We start from the raw sequence: 20,740 nt of genomic DNA on the forward strand, positions 1-20,740 counted from the left end.
GACTGTTTTAAACCTGAAAAGGCTGTTAAAAGTGCTGAACGACTGTTTAAACCTGAAAAGGCTGTTAAAAGTGCTGAACGACTGTTTAAACCTGAAAAGGCTGTTAAAAGTGCTGAACGACTGTTTAAACCTGAAAAGGCTGTTAAAAGTGCTGAACGACTGTTTTAAACCTGAAAAGGCTGTAAAAGTGCTGACCGGCTGTTTTAAACCTGAAAAGGCTGTTAAAAGTGCTGAACGACTGTTTAAACCTGAAAAGGCTGTTAAAAGTGCTGAACGACTGTTTAAACCTGAAAAGGCTGTTAAAAGTGCTGAACGACTGTTTAAACCTGTAAAGGCTGTTAAAAGTGCTGAACGACTGTTTTAAACCTGAAAAGGCTGTTAAAGTGCTGAACGACTGTTAAACGTAATGTCATAAAGTAATAACATAAATCTGCAGAAGAAGCTGAGCATTTTGATACCAGAATGGTTTCTGTAGCATAAACGGTGCTGAAGTTATGAAAGACCAAAAAACAGCTCAACTTTGAACAGCTTGCATGCAGAGGAATAATCCACCAATCAGTTTAAAGTATTATGAGCCAATCAGAATGCTGCTACACATTTAGTTCTGCCAACTCAAAACAGCTGTGTAACTGTTTAACTGCAGGCACTTTGTGGCAAAGCCCTGTTGAATTTGTCTTGGCGCACCTCCCGAACAAATGCTTATAAATCAAAAACCGTAACCCCTATCAAAATAATTTTTAAACTGTGAGCGTCACAAGGACCTGCTCTAAACAGCGGTGTAATTTTTATTTTCCTGGATTGAAAAATGTGGTCATGGGAGCAGTTTAAAAAAAGGGTCTTTTCTGGTTTTGAGAAAATCACCTCCCGAAAATTTCTATAGAGGCGGATGGAGGAGTTGGAGGGTGCTCCCTCTGCTTGAAGCCTCACAGTTTAAAAAGTTTACATTTCTCAGGGCTAAGAGACACATTGTTTGAAAGTAGAGAAGCAGCTCTACGTTTTGATCATAAAATCATGGCTGTAGAGTGAAGAGTGTGGACACAGCGGCAGTTTAGAGAGATATTTTTCAGCTGAAGAATTTCAAGTCTCCCACTCTAACCTTTGGAATGCGCACTCTAGACGACCACATACACAACCATTATAAACGCTAAAAAGAGCAAAAAACCTTCTTGTGCTTAAACTGTAACTGTTTAAAAACCATAAAAGATATTAATACAAAAAGTAATACCTGAATAGCTGAGAGTCATGACTTTATTTTAAAGTTTAAATGGTGTCTCTAGCTTAAGGTATGCTGAAGTTCTTAGCTTTTAAAGGCTGAAAGGGTTTTAAAAGGTTTTTAAGCTTTCCCCATTCATTTGAATGGGGCCAAAAAAATTAGAAAAATATTAATATTAAATTAATGGCAGAAGATTTGAACCTGAAAAGTAATAGCAGCGATCTCCTGAAGAAGCCGCACGTTTTGATACCAGAACGGTTTCTGTAGCTTAAACGGTTTTTGAGATCGAAGCGGTCAAAAAACGTACGGAAGAATAATATATAATAATAATAATAATAAAGAATACAACAACAATACTGTGAATGCTTTGCAGCATTCACAGTAATAAAGAATACAACAACAATACTGTGAATGCTTTGCAGCATTCACAGTAATAACAACAGCGTAGGTAGTAAAATCATGTGCATGGAAACTGCTCCGATAGTGCAGCACATCGATTAAGTACAGAATATTAAAATAGTCACTAAGGCTAAAGATCAATTAGCACTGACTTCAGACCAGCTGTTTGTTTGGTCAAACTGCGACTGTGCAGTTTGGGCTCGTTTTAGTCGCGTGCTGATGACGACGCAGGGAGAGGAGGTTCGGGTTTGCCACGTCGGTCTCTGTGCAACGCATTTACACTGTTGCTCTTCCAGCCCAGGGCTAACTTTTTGGAGACGTTTCGTGCTTTCACCCCGAGACAAAGCGACCCCCCGGCGTTGCCGGTCGTCGCTACATCAGTGCAGTCCGGGAAATTGAAGCTGAAAGGCGGAGAAATGCTCGGTGCTGCCCCGGACTCGCCACACAACTGACTGATGCATCCTTGTTCAGCTCAACCCGCCGCATGTTGTCGATGTTTTGTGAGTAACGTTGTCTCTGTACAGCTTTGAAACTATCCGCGTTTTGACTCCGCAACTTACCACAACGCTACAAGCTTTGCGTATATCTCTTTTTAGCGCTCTTTTCAAAGTGCGCTCCCAAGTTTCCGCAGTGTTTTAAAAAAAAAAAAAAAAATGACACCGCTGCCTGATGTCATGATTCAGACGAGCAGCTTGTAGTGCATGTCTTAGCAAGTCCATGCCCCCAAAACACCTCTTGACAAAATGTTCTGCAGAGTCCAACAATGCAACAAATGCCTTTCACAATTTTAAGGACTGGTGCTTAAAACAAGAAACACGTTGCACTTCCACAAAATTACCAAACACCATCCTGCAATCCCTTCAATGTAGTTCATTTCTGTAACCCTCAGTTCCTGTTTTCACTTTTGCGCTGTAATCTTGGTCCCTGCTGTGTTTGTGTCTCATGTGCGTGCGTTAACGTCGGTTTCCTGTTTGTAGATTCAGCTCCAGTGTTTAATATTGATACCGTGCCGTTGCCCATGAGCGTGCTGCTTTATCATTTCCATCATGTTTCATAAGCAGCATCAGCATAAAGGAAATGTTGATATACATAGAGGCTCCTGCTTATCTGGCTCTGGTTTGTGTTTCTTTTTAGAAGCCTATCACTGTTTGAAGAGAATAGGGGGATGAGATTGTTTCTTTTAGGCGACTGGGCAATGATAAGAAGCTATATAATGAGATGGACATGGAATTGAGTTGCACCTACACCCCCTCAGGAGACTTTTACGTTGTTTGCTTGTTGCTGCACTGCAGCTCAACAACAAGCAACAAGAAAATAGTGAAAAATGTGCACTGCAATGTGTAGGTGACATAAATTAAAAATCAGTTAAGTTTTGCCTAAAATCTACAACATAAAAAGTCAGCATATTCTCAAATTCTTTTTTTTTTTTTCTGGATTTACATGAATTTATTTGGTTTGTTTCACAGTGATTGCACAGTAGACGGTATGTCTAAAATGGTGTCTTCTTCTCATTAACGCTACCATCCTCGCCACAAAAGAAGGAAAAAAAAAAACACAGCAAACTCATATATACACTCACTGGCCACTACACATGTTCAATGGCTTGTTAATGCAAAAATCTAATCAGTCAGTCACACAGTAGTAAATAAATCCATTTAGGCATGCAGACATGGTCAGAATGGCCTGCTGAAGTTCAGAATGGGGAAGAAAGGTGATTTTAAAGTGACCATGAATGTGCATGGTTGATACACATTCATGGTCTGCTTTAGACTGGCTGGTCTGAGTATTTCAGAAACTGCTGATTTACTGGGATTTTTCCCACACAACCATCTCTGGGGTTTACAGAGCATGGTCTGAAAAAGAAAAATTTCCAGTAAGCTTCAGTTCTCTGGGAAAAACTGCCTTTTTGATGCCAGAGGTCAGAGGAGAATGGCCAGACTGCTTTAAGCTGATAGGAAGGCAGCAGTAACTCAAACAACCACTTGTTCCATCCAAGGTATCAAAGAAGAGCATCTCTGAATTTGCAACATATCCAACTGCTGGCTACAGCAGCAGAAGACCACAGCAGGTAGCACTCCTGTCAGCTAAGAACAGGAAACTGAGGATGCAGTTTGCTCAGGGTCACCAAAATTGGACAACAGAAGACTGAAAAAAAATGTTGCCTTGTCTGAGTCTTGATTTCTGCTGTGACATTCAGACAGTAGGGTCAGAATTTAGCATAAATAACATGAAAACGTGGATCCACACAACCTTGTATCGACAGTTCAGGCTGGTGGTGGTGGTGTAATGGTGGAGGGGATGTTTTCTTGGCACAATTTGGTCCCCTTAGTATCACCTGAGTATTGTTGCTGTCCATGTCCATCCTTTTATGACCACAGTGTATCCATTTTCTGATGGCTGCTTCAGGACCATGTCACAAAGCTCAAATAATCTCAAACTGATTTCTGGAACATGAGTTCACTGCACTCTTCAGTCCAATAGAGCACCTTTGGGACGTGGTGGATTTTCATCATGAATGTCAACTGTCAAATCTGTAGCAAATGTGTGATGCTATCGTGTCAATATGGAACAAAATCTGAGGACCGTTTCCAGCAGCTTGTTGAATCTATGGCATGAAGAATTCAGGCAGTTCTGAAGGCAAAATGGGATGCAACACAGTATTGGTGAGGTCTACCTAATAAAGTGGCTAGTGAGTGTACAACATAAAACAAAAGCAAATTCTAATAAAGTTGCAACTGACTGCAATTTACTTACCTGTTAAAAATAGTTTACATTGAATTTACTTTTTTCTTTTTCTTTCTTTTTTCTGGTTTATAGATGGATTTTTTTTAATTCAGTCATTGTGTAGCACATATAAATTCTACAGTTCGTGCACCAAATAGTGACTGACCAGGCTCAGGCAGAAGCAGTGCTTATATAGGCTAGCCTATATTTTTCTCATTAAAGCTACCCAGCCCTCCACAAATAATGAAAAAGATGAATGATAACAAAATCATATATACTTGTAACCCTCAAAAATATTTGTAGACCGTTTTGAGAGCCAAAATCTAACTGCACATTTGTATTTTTTTTTTATTTTTTTATCTATTTATTTTTTTTTAACACATTTGTATTTTTATATCAGCAGTATTCCATAACTTTTCCACTTCTTTAAAATTTTCCCACAGTGCCATTATAAAAACATTTGGAGTAGGAAAAAAAACCTTTTGGTAGAATGGGATTAACTTTGTTGTCACCTTGATCGTTATTTGCATTATTTTATAGTTAAAAAAATGCTTACATTTCATGCAGGTCTTTAGAAACAGTCAATCAGTGTGATCATAATAACCAGCCTTGTTAATAATGTGTGTGTCTCTCTTTTATTGATTAATTGTGTCAACTCTGAACTCTAATAGTTTGATTTTCGGAGCTGTCTGACTGCACTAAATTAACTTACTTCGACTAGCTGCTACACAAAAACTCCTGCAAAACTTTGCAAAATATGTTGAAATATTAAATATGAAAATGTTACTGTCAGGAGTTGCTATTATAATTTTTCTCTGTTTAGATCGACTTCCGTGTGAAATAAAGAACTAATATAGTGTTAACATAATCCTAACAATTAGCTTTATAATCACTTAACCCCATCAACATCAGATTTTTAAAAGTGTCCAATCACAGCAGTGGCATATTTTTATTTTTTTACTAAGTGCAAAAAGCTTAAAAAAACAGAAAGGGCAGCACATTTGAAAAACTGAAGTTTTCATGTTTACTTGATCAGTAAACTCAACAACGCACTGATCAAAATAAACTAATTACATTTGTTAAGCAGCCTGTCGGTTCATTGCCAGTTAAACAAGACAAATTAATCAGCTGCAGATTCTTATATGTTTGCTGCTTTTTTTTTTATGTCTGTGTGCTAATGTGAGTTGAATATCCTTAAATTTTAACACTCTGGTCGGTGTGACCTCAGAGATCTGGGAAACTTTTTTGTGAGGGGAAACTTTTTCTTTTTCCTCCTCACAACGGTCATGTAATTTGACTCGTTATGAGTCACTAATTTTTTGGGAAAAGATATTACTTGTTGTGTCTCCACTTGAGCCTTCAGTGTTGATCTTTTCTGTTCTTTAACCCTGTAATCGTGATTTTTTTTTTTTTTTTTTCTTCATTGTGTTGGTTCTGTCTGGGTTACATGCAGAATTCATATCCATCCATCCCTCAGTTGTCAGTGATGCAGGGAGACTGTGCCTTTGCATAACAAGGCTCATTTGTCCCTGGAATGGGTGGACCGAGGAACAAGTTCAGTTACAATATATTTTGATATATTTGTGTGTTTTATTGGGTACATTATCTCAGGTAAAACTCAACATTAATGATATTTTTACAAAACTGCAAGCTAGTGTTCTAGTTTCTCTGAATGGCAGTTCAAACAGCCTGTCAGTTATTATCATTTATGTATTTTATAAATGTATTAATTTATAAGTGTGGGCTGCAGAGGGTCAGCTGTCTGACCTGTTAGCACAGCTGATTGTGCATCCTGACAGAAGCCCAGGTGTAATCAATAACAACCTTTTAATTAGGTCACTATGCTGTGACATCTAAAAATGTGTTCTTGTTACCAGGCAGGTATGAGTACAATGGCATTTGTTTGTGTGTTCTGGGAGCTGAGAAGGGGTTTTGTCTGACAGGTTGTCATTTTCCGTATACACCAGTCTCACTGAACACGTTTGTACACACCTCCAGAGGTGTGTTAGCATTTGAATCTGTAAACACCTCCAGGCAATCGTTTCCCAAGATGAGCATAAGCAGGCAAAACTGCTTATAAACAGGTTTTCTACTCTGTGCAGTTGTAGAGCAGTAACAGGTCGTTTTGCATTGCTAAACAGGGGTTTGCCGGGAGAGCGTTGACACCAGGAAGTATTTGGGGTGTTTCTGTGATCTGGCAGCAGTGGTGACGATATGGACGATTGCTGTTTCTGTGTCTTTTGCTGCTTTAATGCACTGAATGGAGATGAAATGGGCAACATCTCGAGAGTCGGGTTGAGACGTGGTCCGAAGTTACTTTTTACCACATCCGGCACGCAGCAGGACATGAGCCTTGGTGTGACTAGAACATGCACGAGGTGTGACGCCCACCCGCCCACTTTCTGTGGATTAACAGGACTTTTACCTTCTGTCGTCACATGCGCTCAATTGGACATCACATAGACTTTGCACTAGTTAAACACCCTTTAAAGACTAATCAAGCTGACTAAGACATTTACATTTTCACATCCAGTTCTACTAGATAATGCAGAGAAAAGTTCAGGACACCGGTGTATGTGTTTTGTGGGCAGTTCATTTTACGTGTGTGTGTATATCAGTCTATTAGGCAGACCTAGGTTAAAGTAATTCAGCAGCCCTGCTATAAGTCATAACCTTTATGACAGCTATAGCTTTTATTTTACATTTCAGAAAAGCGCTGAACCAGTGTGAGCTCATTTTAGAGGCTGTAGCTTTTATTGTTGTACTCGTACATGTGTCTGTTCCATTTATGTCAGTTAAATGAGGCGGTAAGTTAAAAGGTTTTGGTTCAGCATGTCAGTATAGTATGTCAAAATGGGGAAAAAAAAAAAATTGTACAGTCACACGTGTGAGGTTGTGCTGAAAAAAAGAAAAACCATACCAAGGCAAGCTAAATAGTTTTTAAGGTGAAATATAAAAGTAAAATCAAAAGTAGTCAAAAACAGCCCTAGACTACATGTAGGGCAAAAATAAATAAAATCATCTCTCTCAAAGCCTGTTGGATTCATCTGCTATTTGGTACACGGTTGTGGAGGGCCAAGAACTAGAGCCAAACCGTACCCCATCTGGATCCGATCCAGATTCTGGATTTGCAGACTACTTAACATGGTAAACTCCATTTAATGGGTGAAAAAAGACATATCATCCTCAACTGTTGCAGTAAGAAGCATATCATTTATGTCCATGGACATTAACATTTCATCGGTATATGAACAACTGTTATGTTAATATATGACACAACTTTTGATTCGCTATCAACCCGATCACTCATTTCCGCTATTATCGCCCACCCGACAGATCACGTAGTTTCTCATTATAAAAGATAAAGCCTTTACAAACAATGAAAATGAACATGAAATTTAAGTTATTTTACTTCAGCTTTTTAAACCTTGGAAAATTTATGGGCATGAACAATAGGACCAATGTGTTACCTTGGTGATTCAGAGTTTGGAGAGTGACATGTTTCTGAGAAGAACAATCAGCTAAAACGTCTGCCAGGGGCGGGGTTTGCTGTGCTTGTTGTTTATAATCTGAAACTCTGTCTTCTTTTTTGGTTTGCTTCACAGTGGCCTGTCAGTGCATGGTGGCTCATTAAAGAAGGGGGGAGTCCCAGTGGCTTTTGGTTGGTGGGCGCTGCCCGTGGTTGCCACGGTAATAGGCGACCATGCCAGGAGGTCGCAGGGGTCCAAGCAGACAGCAGCTAAGTCGCTCCGCTCTGCCGTCCCTGCAGACTCTGGCTGGAGGAAACCTCGGGAATGGTACAGGCCTCAGGAACCGGTACGCTGGGAACGAGAGTTTCCGTAGAACATCTGAACGTCTTCTATTACTCAGAATATTATAAACAAATTGTTGTTGAGGTTTAGTGTTGCTGTTAAACATTAAGAAGTCTTAGGGTGGTGGAAAGTAATGTACTGTTAATACTATATATCTATTACCTGTTTAAATAGTATTGAAATAAATTTGTCGACCCACCTTTGGGCTCGAGTCCTATACTGTATAATCCTTAGTACTAGCAGGATGCAGTAATAGAGACTTCACTTCATTTGTGCTGATACTTACAAAGAAAGTAGGGCTGGACTGAGTGAAATTCTGAGCCAAGGCAGATATGTAGTATATATGTATTTTTTTGTATTATTTCCACTTTTTTTTGTGAGGTGAAACTAAGAAATCTTAATTATAAATAATAGTTTAATATGATTCATCACACTGACTTTTAACGTCTAATGCAACATGATCAGAACTTTGTCTTCCAAATCAGATTCTGCAATTCGCTCTTACTGTGCTTTGTCATCAGTTAACCTCAAACAAAGCGGCTTGTTGTAATGTGGAAAAATGACTGACAGTTGCTAGGAAAAGTCATGCATTACTTGACCAGTTGGTGAGTGGCTGCTGGATGTTGCTTGTTGTCTCCAGGTGAAATTGGTTGCTAAAGCCACAGTCACACAGGCTGAGTGGAGAGAGAGTTTCATTACCGCTCTGTGAGTAGTTGGCAAGTGTTTGCAGACAAGCTGACTTCATCTGTGCAAACTATGGACTGCAGCAGTCTACCAGTAACCAAAGCAATCAGAAGGTTTTTGGCACAGCACCCTCTTTGCAACCAGTTTCACCTGGCAACAGCCAGCAGCCACTCACTGACCAGCACGAGAATACCACCACCACACACTAGTCTCTAGGCCAGGGATCCTCAAGTCCAGACCTCGAGAGCCGGTGTCCTGCAACTTTTAGATGTGTCTCTGCGTCAACACACCTGAGTCACATATAGAAGTCATTAGCAGGACTCTGGAGAACTTGACTCCATACTGAGGAGGTAATTCAGCCATTTGATTCAGGTGTGTTGAATTAGGGACACATCTAAAACTTGCAGGACACCAGCCCTCGAGGCCTGGACTTGAGGATCCCTGCTCTAGGCCTATGTGACTGAGACCTTATTGAATTCTTCTAGATCTCTTCCAGCTCCCAGTTTTTGTCCACACTTTGCAGTGAGTGTGACATTTCTAAACACACACCCAGACATGTTTAAGTATCTGTAGTTTTATCTGTGTGTGTGTGTGTGTGTGTGTGTGTGTGTGTGTGTGTTTTCTTCTAGGAGCAGTAACTCGTTGGGTCTATCTGCTCCGCCCATCTCAGCTCTCATTACTCCGGAGCCAGTCCGTCACTCAAGGATCCCCGAGTTGCCACTGGACAGCAGCCTGCTGTTTGAGTTCCTGCTTTTTCTCTATTTGCTGGTGGCCTTGTTTGTCCAATACATAAACATCTACAGGACAGTCTGGTGGTATCCATACAGCCACCCTGCTGCTTCTACCTCGCTCGTAAGAATGCTTAACATTCATCTTTACCACCAGTTCCCTCAGTAGTCCTAAAAAGGGCTCATTTTAGTTTTTATTACATTTTTAAGACTATAAATTATAAGGCACAGCATCTTTATGCTGCTATCTTCTCCCAGCTCATAACATGCCACATTCTTGTAGAGAGCTTCAGGTTTAACTTAATAAGCAGCAGTTTAAAAATGTCTCTGTGGAAAACTAATATCTTTTTGTCTCCCCACAACAGAACTTTCATCTAATGGACTACCACCTGGCTATCTTCATCACAGTAATGTTGGCCAGGAGGCTTGTTTGGACAATTGTTTCAGAGGTAAACACTCCGATTGTATCTCTGTTGGCAGTCAGCAAATACCTGATCCCTCGTGATTGCAGTGTAGCTGTCACGAGCTTTCCGATAACCATGTGTCGTTCCATCATCTGTCTCAACCAGGTTTCTCAGAGGAGCGGAGGATCTCTGCTCCGCTACGTGCTCCTAATTGCGGCTCGGCTCAGCCTGCTGACCCTGTGCGGCTGGGTGCTGTGCTGGACGCTGGTCAACCTCTGCAAGAACCACTCTGTGCTCAACCTCCTCTTCCTGGGATATCCGTGAGTCTTTGATACACTTTACCGTCTCAAGACCAGCGCGATCTGATGAGCGTTTTATCTGAAGTGCTTCCCACAAGTAGTTGCTACAACTGTCAAATGAACCTCTGTCAGCAGAACTGCGATTGTCAGTTTTTCTAGTTGCTGGGGGGCCAAATTCTAAAAGAAGTTAGTTTTCTTTGCTTTGAAAAAACAAAAAAGAGGTTAAAATACTACTTGCATACACGGTTCATTACTAGAAGCAGCGGAAGAAATTCCTTAACTTAACGGCATTGAAAAAGTAATAACTTCATTCAGTTTTTTGTCGGTCACCACATTTTCTGGTCATTAACCAGATTTTCAAAGGAAATAATTCACATTGCTGTCTACATCTACCATTTCCCTTCCTAATCTGAAAGTAAAACATGCCTCTGTTATTTCTTTTTCATCCCCATTCAACCACACCAGATTCGGTGTGTACGTCCCACTCTGCTGTTTCCATCAGGAGGGAGGGAAAAGCCAAACAGCACCAGCTGACTGCGATTACACAGCTGACCACCAGCAGACAGACCTCACAGAATCCCCATTCTTCCGACCACGGGACTTCCTCTTCCTGTTACGGGAGAATCTCAAAGAGCAGTTTTCCAGCACCCCACACATGCCCACGCACACGTGCCCGCCACCCACACACACTCACACACCAGAGCTGATTCGAGCAGAGGTGGAGGAACTGAAAAGCGACTTCAACCGGCGAATCAAGGAAGTGCTTTTCAACTCGCTCTTCAGTGCATACTACGTAGCCTTTCTGCCCCTCTGCTTTGTTAAGGTTGGTGTTTGCCATTCCGCCTGCATCTCTTTCTTCAGCTGAATTTATTGCCCCACTATAAATTAATTGCCTTTTGTGTTGTGTAGAGTTGCGCCTGGGTTCTCACTCACTTCAAGATGATCTTTTTTGACGTATTCCTACAGAGCACCCAGTACTACGACATGCGCTGGTCATGTGAGCATCTCATCATGGTGTGGATCAACGCATTTGTGATGCTGATGAGCCAGCTGCTGCCTCCCAGTTACTGCGACTTGCTTCACCGCTCGGCGGCTCACCTCGGCCGCTGGCAGAAACTGGAGCATGGGTCATACAGTAACGCACCTCAGCACGTGTGAGTGGCCCGCTGCACACTCTGTTATACTTGCAGAGGTTCAGAAATGACTTTAATAGTTCATCTGTAATTGTGGGGTTAATGTTTTGCAGGTGGTCAGAAAGTACCATTTGGCCTCAGGGGGTGTTAGTGCGACATAGTCGATGTCTGTATAAGGCGGTCGGTCCCTATAATGTGGCTCTGCCCTCTGATGTTTCCCATGCAAGGTTTTATGTAAGTATCTGCAAATTGCCTAGATTAACAATACTGATGTTCAACATTTTTCAGATGAACTGTATTCTTGTTTCTTTTTCCCTTCCAGTTCCTAATGAAATATGTTTTAAAATGTGAGGAAAAACATTGGCTCTGTGGAACTGGCTCACTTCTTATGTAGTCACTGCTCTGTGGTGTTCAGCAGCGTCACTCCTGCAGCAGTATTTGATTACTTACACACAGGAATAATAGCTTATCACTGCTGAAGGCAGGTGTCTCGAATTTAAGGTACGCATACAGACGCTTAGAATTGCCACCCCAGCCAGTACTCAGTCACCAGGAGTCCACACCCCTCCTCCTGGGGCGTTTCTGCTTTCCATTATGAGCACGCACCTTTCATTCAGTTGCAGAGTGTCACTAAGAGATGGCGGCTTCTTCACAAAAACTTTGACTTTTATAGTTTCAGATTGGTTTGATACCTTTCATACTGAAATTTCTCATTTCTCAAGCTTTTTTTTTTTATTTTTTATTTTTTTTTTTTTTACCTGTTGGCAACAGGCTGTTAGAATATCACCAATAAAATGATGGTTAGGCTGCTATGATGTGAATGCAAATTGAAGGTTCTCCTACCTGTTCCCTCCAGTGAATGAAATTAGCTTTGTTTGTTTTTGCTGCAGAAACTGACAATTTCTCCTGAGGCCACTCCATGCTCTCATAATTAATAAGTGATACTCTGGTACTGGAGTTGCTGTGAGTGCAGCTCAGCCCTACAGGAGAGTATTAGCTTGGAAACGGTTCTGTTTTCTCTGACAGAGCAGACCTAAATAAACTAAACAGGCACACTTCTTGGGTCATTCCATCAAGTAAAAATGACTTGTGCGTCATTTTTGGGGGGTGGGTGGGGTGGTGGTTGCCTCTTGTCTGCAGGAAGGAAGGTTATTTCACACCGGATCATTAAGAGGTGACAAATGTTTTACTGTAAAGCAAGTAATGTGTGGCAGATGAATTAAAAAGCAGTGAAATGGGAACAGCAACAATCCCTCCTTTAATGTTGTCCTACAGTTCTAGAAAACAAGGTCTTTTAGAGAAAATATTTGGAGAACCTTATCTTATAGCATTCTCCAAATATTTTCTGACAATGATTCCCTCAAAGAGCAGCATGTAGTGTTCAAATCACACCCCGGGGATGGAGAGTGATGTTTGAGCTGGGGTTTGAAAATTTTCCACCTTACGTGGGTGTTGGGAGAGCTGTTTGAGTGGAGTGGAAGCTGTAATGCTAATGATGATGGTTTGGGCTTTCTTGCCTGTCAGTAGAAGCAGTTGTAAGCACTGGTGCCAAAGCTTTGGGTTTATCCTGTAGCTGAGTCCTCACTCTAGATGTTTAGAACAGAGCTCCACATAGCCTTTATCTACAAATACAAACCACTACAACAAATGTGCAAAGCGTCAGTTTCCCCAGAAAGCACTTCTCACTGAGTGACAGGTGGCAGATCAAAGTTGAGCTGGCCTCTTTCCTTTTCACTGGCACTGAAGTGAAGTTTCAGTCAGTCGTATGCTTCCATGTTCACAGGCGCTCACAAGCCCAGTGATGATGTCAGCAAAACTTGTACCCCAACTCAGCAACAGTCTTTAGCTGACCATATGTAACTGTTTGTGCTTGTAGTCTGAACATAGCCCAAGTTAGCATGCTGCTACAGGCTGCCTTTAAAACAGCCAGTAAGAAAACAGCCAGTAAAATATGATCTTAAGTGGAGGAGTATGTGTCACTGTTCCACAATGTTGCTATTGTATATGTTCTCTTAGTAATTAATTAGCCAAGTTTGGAAAGATGGGTTCCCTGGTAGCACACATTGTTATCTAATATTAAATCGTTGAAATGAAGGCACTCCTTTCTCTTTCTGTCTCCTGTTGAACTGTTTGTATATAAATATACATTCTTGGAGTGCTCCATTTAATAACCAACTAGTTGTCAATTTTTATCTGCCACACCTACAATGTGTACTACTACCATCCTTGAAAAAAGTACCAGAAACAACTGGATTATATTTATATAAAAAAAATTAAAAAGGGGGGGGGGGGCACATAGTGGTGAAGTGATTAGGAAGCTCCGCTCACCTCAAAATAGGTCCAAATCTGCTCAACCTGCTAAGGGTCCAGTTTAAATTGAGCAGTTGACCTTACTGCCTTTGGACTGTGGGAGGAAACGTGCGCAGGCACAATGAGAACAGGGGAGCTCAACCCAGAAAGGCCCCAGCTGACCAGAAGGTTCCCAGAACCTTCTTGCTGTGAGGCGATGGTGCTAACCACTGCACCATCACACCAGTATATCTACACACTAATTTTTTTACCCATTTTTCTCTCTGCTTGGTTTCCAGTTCCTGTTCCACAAGCCGTTGCGGATTTTAAACCTGCTGATCTGGATCGAGTCCAGCGTGGTTTTGTACCAGTTATACTCTCTGTTGCGCTCTGAACGCTGGAACCACACATTATCTCTGGGCCTTATTCTTTTCTGCAACTACTACGTCCTCTTTAAATTACTCCGAGACCGCATTGTGCTGGGCAAAGCCTATTCCTATCCTGTGTCCTCCAACAGTTTGGGGCTCAAGTCGCAGTAAAGACTCTGCACGGCGGGACCTCTCCTACAAACTCTGGCTGAGGAGGCGCGATGGATGGAGGCCTGATAAAGTGGAAGGCACTTGGAGATTAAGGGACAGACTGTGAACTCATAATTGTGTTTTGATACGGTTCAATTTTTAATGCAGTGTTTATATATATATAGATATATATATAGACCTATTTAAAAGAATATTTTTTATTTTGTATACTATTTCGAGTTACACCGGGCATTACCACACTCATGTCATTAGCATGTTGTGTTATGTTGTTGCTAGGCGACAGGGAAGTCAGGGAATGCCAGGAAGTGACTTTCACCAAAGATATTTTAAGTGCAGGTGGCCAATAATGGAGCAGGCTTTGCCTCTGATAGTCAGCTAAAGCAGATGAGCAGAGGAAGGTTTCATGCTCGGGTCTTGATTGTCTTTTATTCTGCTTCAGTCTTAAATCTGGATCCAGTTGCTGTTTCGGGGGGTAGCATGATTTCCTTTTTTCAGTATTGATGCACGTCTTTGTCTCTAAAAGGAATAGCTCGCAATTGTGGGAAATGTGCCTATTGTCTTTTGATCAAAGTTACACAAGAGGATTCGTACCACTCATCTCGACAGTAGCAGAAACAAAGGAAAATCACTCGTCTGGCAAATTTTGACCATCCCTTCTCCTACTGGGGTGTCGGATACTGCTGTTCTGTCTCAAGTCAGAGAGATGCACAAATTGTCAGAAATTTGTGAACTATTAGACAGTGGTTTGTGTTGTCTTCCACCACCACCCCCTCCCCTCCTGTGTTTTCGCGTACTTGGTGATTGGCTACATTTCCAGCAAGGATCAGAACTTGGATTAAAATGTCCTTTTGCAAAGTAAACTCTAAGAAAATAACACTTAACAGTACCCAGCATGTTTCCATTTGAATGCCAAGGTCTCCTGTACAGGTGTCCATATGTGTTATATCACTATTGCTGCTTCTGTAGTGACACTGAAGGACACCTTTTTGTTTTTATCTCTGACACGGCTTTGACAAAACAGCAGGATCTGATTCCCTGTGAGTGAAATTTTTTTAAAATATATTTATTTAAATGAAATAAAAACCAAAGGGTTAAAAAAACAGTCCAGTCAGAACACATAACCCAACATTAAACATCACTATTGCCATTTCTTCTGTTTAATTTTTGTGCAGATTAAACTAATAAGGTAAACCATGTTCATGTTAATGAGCTTCAGGTGACCTCGTAGGTAAATTTTATTACTTTTGGTTCACACAAATTTGACCGTTCTTTAAAACGTCTGTAGCGTCAGTCTTACTTTAGAGGCAGGAGTGTGATATGAATCTTATTTTCTTAACTGTAAAACTTTAAAGGATGAGAACATTTCCCCAAATCTATAAGTATTCCTTTAAGCAAAGCTCCTGTGTATCTTTAACACCAAGTCCAATAAAATGTTCACGCAAACTGACTTGAGAGCAGTCTGGAAGAACAAGAGTTGGTACGCCAATCCGCTGTCTCTGCGTAGAATAACTACACGGTATCTGCTTGCTTCGTATCATTGGCTATCTGGAGGGGAAATTACAGCGTCAGTCTTGCAACAGCTTTGCGAGTGTCAGACAGAAGACTTAGTCGAAATCCTTTGTCTGGCATCCTTAAACTCACTGCGCACTCATAAAAGTCAAAGCACAGCTCCGCCCTGTCCTGCTTGTACGTACTTAGTCAGAAAGGCTGCTGCTGTGAGAAGACACCTGACCACACGTTCACACGCTGAAATCTGGCTGCAATACAGCATATTACTCATTTATGCTCTTAACATTCATCCAGTCACTGTTTATTTCATTCCTGAATGTTTAAACTATGATGGGATTTAGGACTCCATCACATCAGGGCTATCTTTTGTGGACTGGATATGGATAGTGGAATGAATGTTTTCTGTTGGTACATCGTTCATCCTCACCGTTCACCCACTTTAAATATGTTGCTGGCATCATGGTGTCATTTGGATTTGAATGCAGAGGATGCTCTATAGTGACATTTCTGTGGGTTATGAATGCAGAAATCACAGGGTGAGCAAAGACTGCCGCTTCAGTACCAGTTCGTGTATTCTCAGTTACCGAAACGGTGTTACAAACAGGTTGCCTTTCATGTTGTTGCCTTGCTGCGTAGCCACACTTTGCGATCATCGCCTCACCCGTCAGTAGTTTTGCCTTTATGGGCCGCCTCCTTTCCAACACCGACGCCAGTCTGCAGCCACTGCATAACTTCAGGCAGTATTAAGGATTAGTTTGACTAAAAACAATAAGATTTCCTGTGCTGCAGGGAGGTTTTTCTTCACATTGCTACCATCTACTTTCAGATTGAGTGGCTAAAGAGTTGAGGAAACTACTTTGACATGAATACACAGGTCTGGCAAATCCTCTTAACTCAGATGCCACACATGTTCTAGTTTGTCTGCAAACGTGCCCCCTTAACTCAGCTTTTTTTTTTTGGTGCTTATACTTTGTGGTCATTTTGTACTTGAATGTAGCAAGTGTTGCAGCTGAATCGTGCTGTTGATGTGAACTGGTATGTTTTTTGTTTTTTTTTGCTGTTGCCTTCAATTGAACGCCATCACTGAAACACGGGTTTCGAGTGGTTATGTCATCTTTAATTTGCCCACAGTAATTCAGAAATTATACAGTTTAAGTCTGTAACTCCTGCTTCTGTGGAGAGTCTCCTTTGAATAACAGCTGGAGAAATGAGATTTGAATAGATTTTAAATTTATCACCTCTTGATCTTTGTCGAGGCTAAATGAAAACTAAACAGATGATCCAAGCAAAAGTTAGACTTGTGGCTCATTTACTTAAAATACATTTCCCATTCAGACTCCTGGTTGAACCTGTTTTTGAGTGTGTCGGTGCTGGAGAAGTCAAAGGAGCTGGTCCTCATATTTCGGCTTTTTACAGTGTTCAGTTCCCCCGCAGAATTTCTGAAAAAAAATTTTTTTTTTTTTTTTTTTGGACCTCTGAAATAAAATTGTCATCAAACTGACATTGCATTTGTTTAATTTGTCATGTGAGTGGACTCGGAAGAAATCTGGGACACAGTTGCTTATTTCAAAGCATATATTTCATTAAATTTGTCAGGTTTCTGCTTCAGAAACATCACAAAAAGGTAAAAAGTGCTTTATGTAGGCCTAAGCTAACTTGGGTTGACATAGCCTGCAGTGTTCTTATGTGGCCAGCAGATGGCACTAAGCAATAAAGAACAACCCTCCATAAACTGCTTCATTTAACAAGTAATCTGCAGACTTGCCAAGTCCTTAAACATCAATCTGTGTAACAAGCTTCCAAAACTTTTCCCCTCCGTTGTAAATGAAGTAGATAACTACTGTTTCCACTGAGAGGTTTAAAGTTTGGAAGGAAACAGATGGAAACTTTGGTAGCTGACTTGTACATTCATCCACAAGTATAATATTCAGTAGAAAAAAAAAAGTTTCAACAGTGCAATCTTTAGTATTAGCTCAGTAAAAATGCTGCAGTGTGTAGATAAACAGTTTCTCCGGTCCTACCCCATCAGTCCATGTTTCAGATTAAATGGGCTTAAACAAAACTTGGTTATCCAGATAAATGTCCCAAAAGAGGGGAAAAAAATTTTTTGATAGCTTAAAAATGTGAGTGATGATCAAAAACTAAGCAAAGACAAAATTAATGCGCCCTGTTTGATAAATTTGATATCATTACTGGATCTGAGTCTAGTCTGCATGTAGATATTGGCATATTTATATTAACATATCAGTGCTACAGGCAGTGGGGTGAAAAGCGTGGCTCCATTACCCCACAAAGATTCGCGCCTGTGGTTTTACACCCCTGTGTGGTCCTCACTTTTTTTCTTCACCCCTCCCTGCAGTCCATGAAGTTTCCTTTTATCCAGTAGCAGATCTGAGCGTATTTCAGAGGCGTGATTCTCACCGCTACGTTAAATTCCTGAGACGCCCCCTGTCGCTCCACCCACTGATGCCCAGAAAACACACCTATCACCTTCCGCTCCCAGCGGCGGCGACGCCCATCCCACATCCGGGCGTAAACTCCCGAGCCGCTGGCCCCGGGTTGAGCATCGCAGTGCTGGTACAGCAGGTCTGAAGTCTCCTCGCTGGCACGACAGAACCGATACACCAGCTGTCCCGGCCGGTCGTTATCAAATCCTGAGAAGTGGACTCGTCGACCAGGCAGCCTCTGAGCTGGGGGGCTGACCCCTAACTTCATGTGGCGCCGTTTGTGGGGTTTCTTGAGTTCAAGCAAAGCATAATCATAGTCCATCCCTATGTCATTGGCATTCCCTTTTATCCAGCCTTTGGGGACATGGGTGCGCTTGGCTCTGATCCACTGGAATTTCATTTTGTCATTGGTAGGTGGAGCGTACGGACTCGGGGCTCCTTCAACGTGGTTGGTAAAGTTGGAGGGAAGGTGGTAAGAAGAATGTTGTGTGTCCCGTTGCTTAGTTTTTAAAAAGCCAACCCGGAGCCTCTGGGCTCCTTTCACGTAGTTTTTACCATCGTGAACACAATGAGCAGCTGTGAGAACATGACGGTCTCCCACCAGTGTACCGGAACACCCAGTGGACAGTTTGACAACCACTGAGAATGGATATTTAAGCAAGAAGTCCTGTCCAGCAATGCTAAAACGCCCATCATGGCCAAAGATCTGGCGCTTCCTTCTGATGCGTGACCTCTCAGCCTTGCCTGAAGACCCAGAAGAGTAGGCTGGACTGGTGTTAGAGTTGGGGTTGTAACCATAGATCCCAATGGCAGTTTCAGTGAGCTGACCATTCGAGTGTAGAGTCTCATATGCCAGAAGATGCCGCAGGTCCCAGTAGCTCGGACGAGGGGCCGTCTTGTGGCATTCTGGGTCACAGGGAGAGGTGACGTCCAAGCGGGCCGGAGACAGGAAGTGAGGGGCCGGTCGATCCTCCGTGTGGTGGGGGATGACCACGGGGACGCGCTGGAGAACCCACTGAGGTCGAGAGGAGGAGGAGGAAGAGGAGAAAACAGGTGGAAGGAGAAGGAGAAAAAGGAGGCCAGTCAACCTGCGGATAAGAGGCAGGAGAAATGTGTGAACAGCTGTGCTGCTGAAAAAGACAAAACTCATCGTACCCCAAATCTCTGCAGAGCACAAGATGTTAAAAACGTGACCGGATGTCTGGACCAAACATGCATTTAGAATTACATCACGGGAGCTCAGGGAGAGGTTTTCAACTTGAAGAATTTTTAAAAGCACTGGAATTTGGCAGATATAATCATCCACATTTTCCTTGTTTTTTTTTTTTTAATGCTGCTGATATCACAAACAGGGCAAAGATCAGGCTGTACTATGCTCGGATGGAAAATTCCTAAAGTGGCCCGAGGGATTCACTTTAAGCCTGCATGAGTGCTGGAATAACATTTTTCTGCACTAAATATAGGCTCTGTAATTTGGAAATGAGTTAGGGCTGATGCAAGCCTTAATTTACGATCTTAAACACACTCACACCTTGCTCTGTCCCTGTCCTGTCACAACAAATAGCCTATACACTATTGTCATGGACAGTCATAGAAAAATGTCCACACCTTAATCTTGGCATTGTGTTTTTTTTTTTTTTTTTTGCAACTCATAAAAGTGAAAGTCCAAATCTAGATTTTTAGCACTGGTTTTCTAATTCCTAACAATAATTACTTCTCGATTAATAGGATTATTCCTTCATTTTATAACCTCGCCCTCGGTCAAAGTTGACATAGAGGTGGCTTACCGGGGGCGCGGCATTATGAGGAGTCTGCAGGTGAGCTGTTGGCTGAACACCGAGGAGGGGGGGTAAACCCCTCAAACCAGAGCAGACAGAAGCTGAAGTGGTGAAGAACTCCTGCTGCGGTAACAAACCAGTCGTCTCCTCGGCTCTTCACTCAGGAACTGCAGACTTCAGCTGTTTGATCCGTGATGCTTCCAAAAGGAGTCGACAGCGGACGCGTTGAATCATTGTGCGCTGCTGCAGCGGGAGGAGGAGGAGGAGGTCTCCTATGGAGGACCAAAACTGACATAATCAGAAATAAAAGCAGAAATATATATATAGTGTATATATCTTGTTTTTCCTTTTCCTTATACGTGCGTTTTCATCAAGAAATGTATAAATTTTCTTTTTCCTTTTCCTTATACATGCATTTTCATCAAGAAATGTAAATATAGTGTTTTTCCTTTTCTTTACACACACGTTTTCATCAAGAAATGTATAAATTTTCTTTTTCCTTTTCCTTACACATGCATTTTCATCAGGAAATGTATATATTTGTTTTGCCTTTTCCTTATACAAGCCTTTGTTCTTTTTACATTTCCTCGTCCGCTTTTCCTTTACCACATGTATTTCTGCCTGCTCTTTTTCCTTTTCCGTATGCATTTCTGCCTCATTATGCAAATGAGGAGGGTTGTCTTCTTGCTCCAGCTCCTCTACTATTGGTCAATAAACAGGAAGGAGCAGGATCCATGTGCAGATCGATTGTGCATGCCTGCGCCTTTGGCCATATGTCTATG

The 20,740-nt window shown here is 41.7% G+C and overlaps 2 protein-coding genes across 2 annotated transcripts; one reads left to right on the forward strand and one right to left on the reverse strand.

The window, feature by feature from the left end:
- The first annotated feature begins 1,839 nt into the window (after window positions 1-1,839).
- tmem39a (transmembrane protein 39A) lies at window positions 1,840-17,216 on the forward strand. The gene is made up of 9 exons (XM_030719891.1): window positions 1,840-2,112; window positions 7,942-8,152; window positions 9,462-9,684; window positions 9,926-10,009; window positions 10,130-10,284; window positions 10,729-11,086; window positions 11,230-11,417; window positions 11,510-11,630; window positions 13,985-17,216. Exons 2-9 carry the CDS (start codon window positions 8,040-8,042, stop codon window positions 14,222-14,224), a joined length of 1,482 nt encoding a protein of 493 aa, XP_030575751.1. The 5' UTR covers window positions 1,840-2,112; window positions 7,942-8,039; the 3' UTR covers window positions 14,225-17,216.
- A 78-nt stretch (window positions 17,217-17,294) lies between these two features.
- LOC115773282 (serine protease 23-like) lies at window positions 17,295-20,208 on the reverse strand. The gene is made up of 2 exons (XM_030719904.1): window positions 19,968-20,208; window positions 17,295-19,268 (listed from the first exon to the last, which is right to left on the reverse strand). Exons 1-2 carry the CDS (start codon window positions 19,979-19,981, stop codon window positions 18,077-18,079), a joined length of 1,206 nt encoding a protein of 401 aa, XP_030575764.1. The 5' UTR covers window positions 19,982-20,208; the 3' UTR covers window positions 17,295-18,076.
- Window positions 20,209-20,740: the final 532 nt, after the last annotated feature.

This window comes from Archocentrus centrarchus, chromosome 3 (assembly GCF_007364275.1).
Source record: "Archocentrus centrarchus isolate MPI-CPG fArcCen1 chromosome 3, fArcCen1, whole genome shotgun sequence".
Lineage (NCBI taxonomy): Eukaryota > Metazoa > Chordata > Actinopteri > Cichliformes > Cichlidae > Archocentrus > Archocentrus centrarchus.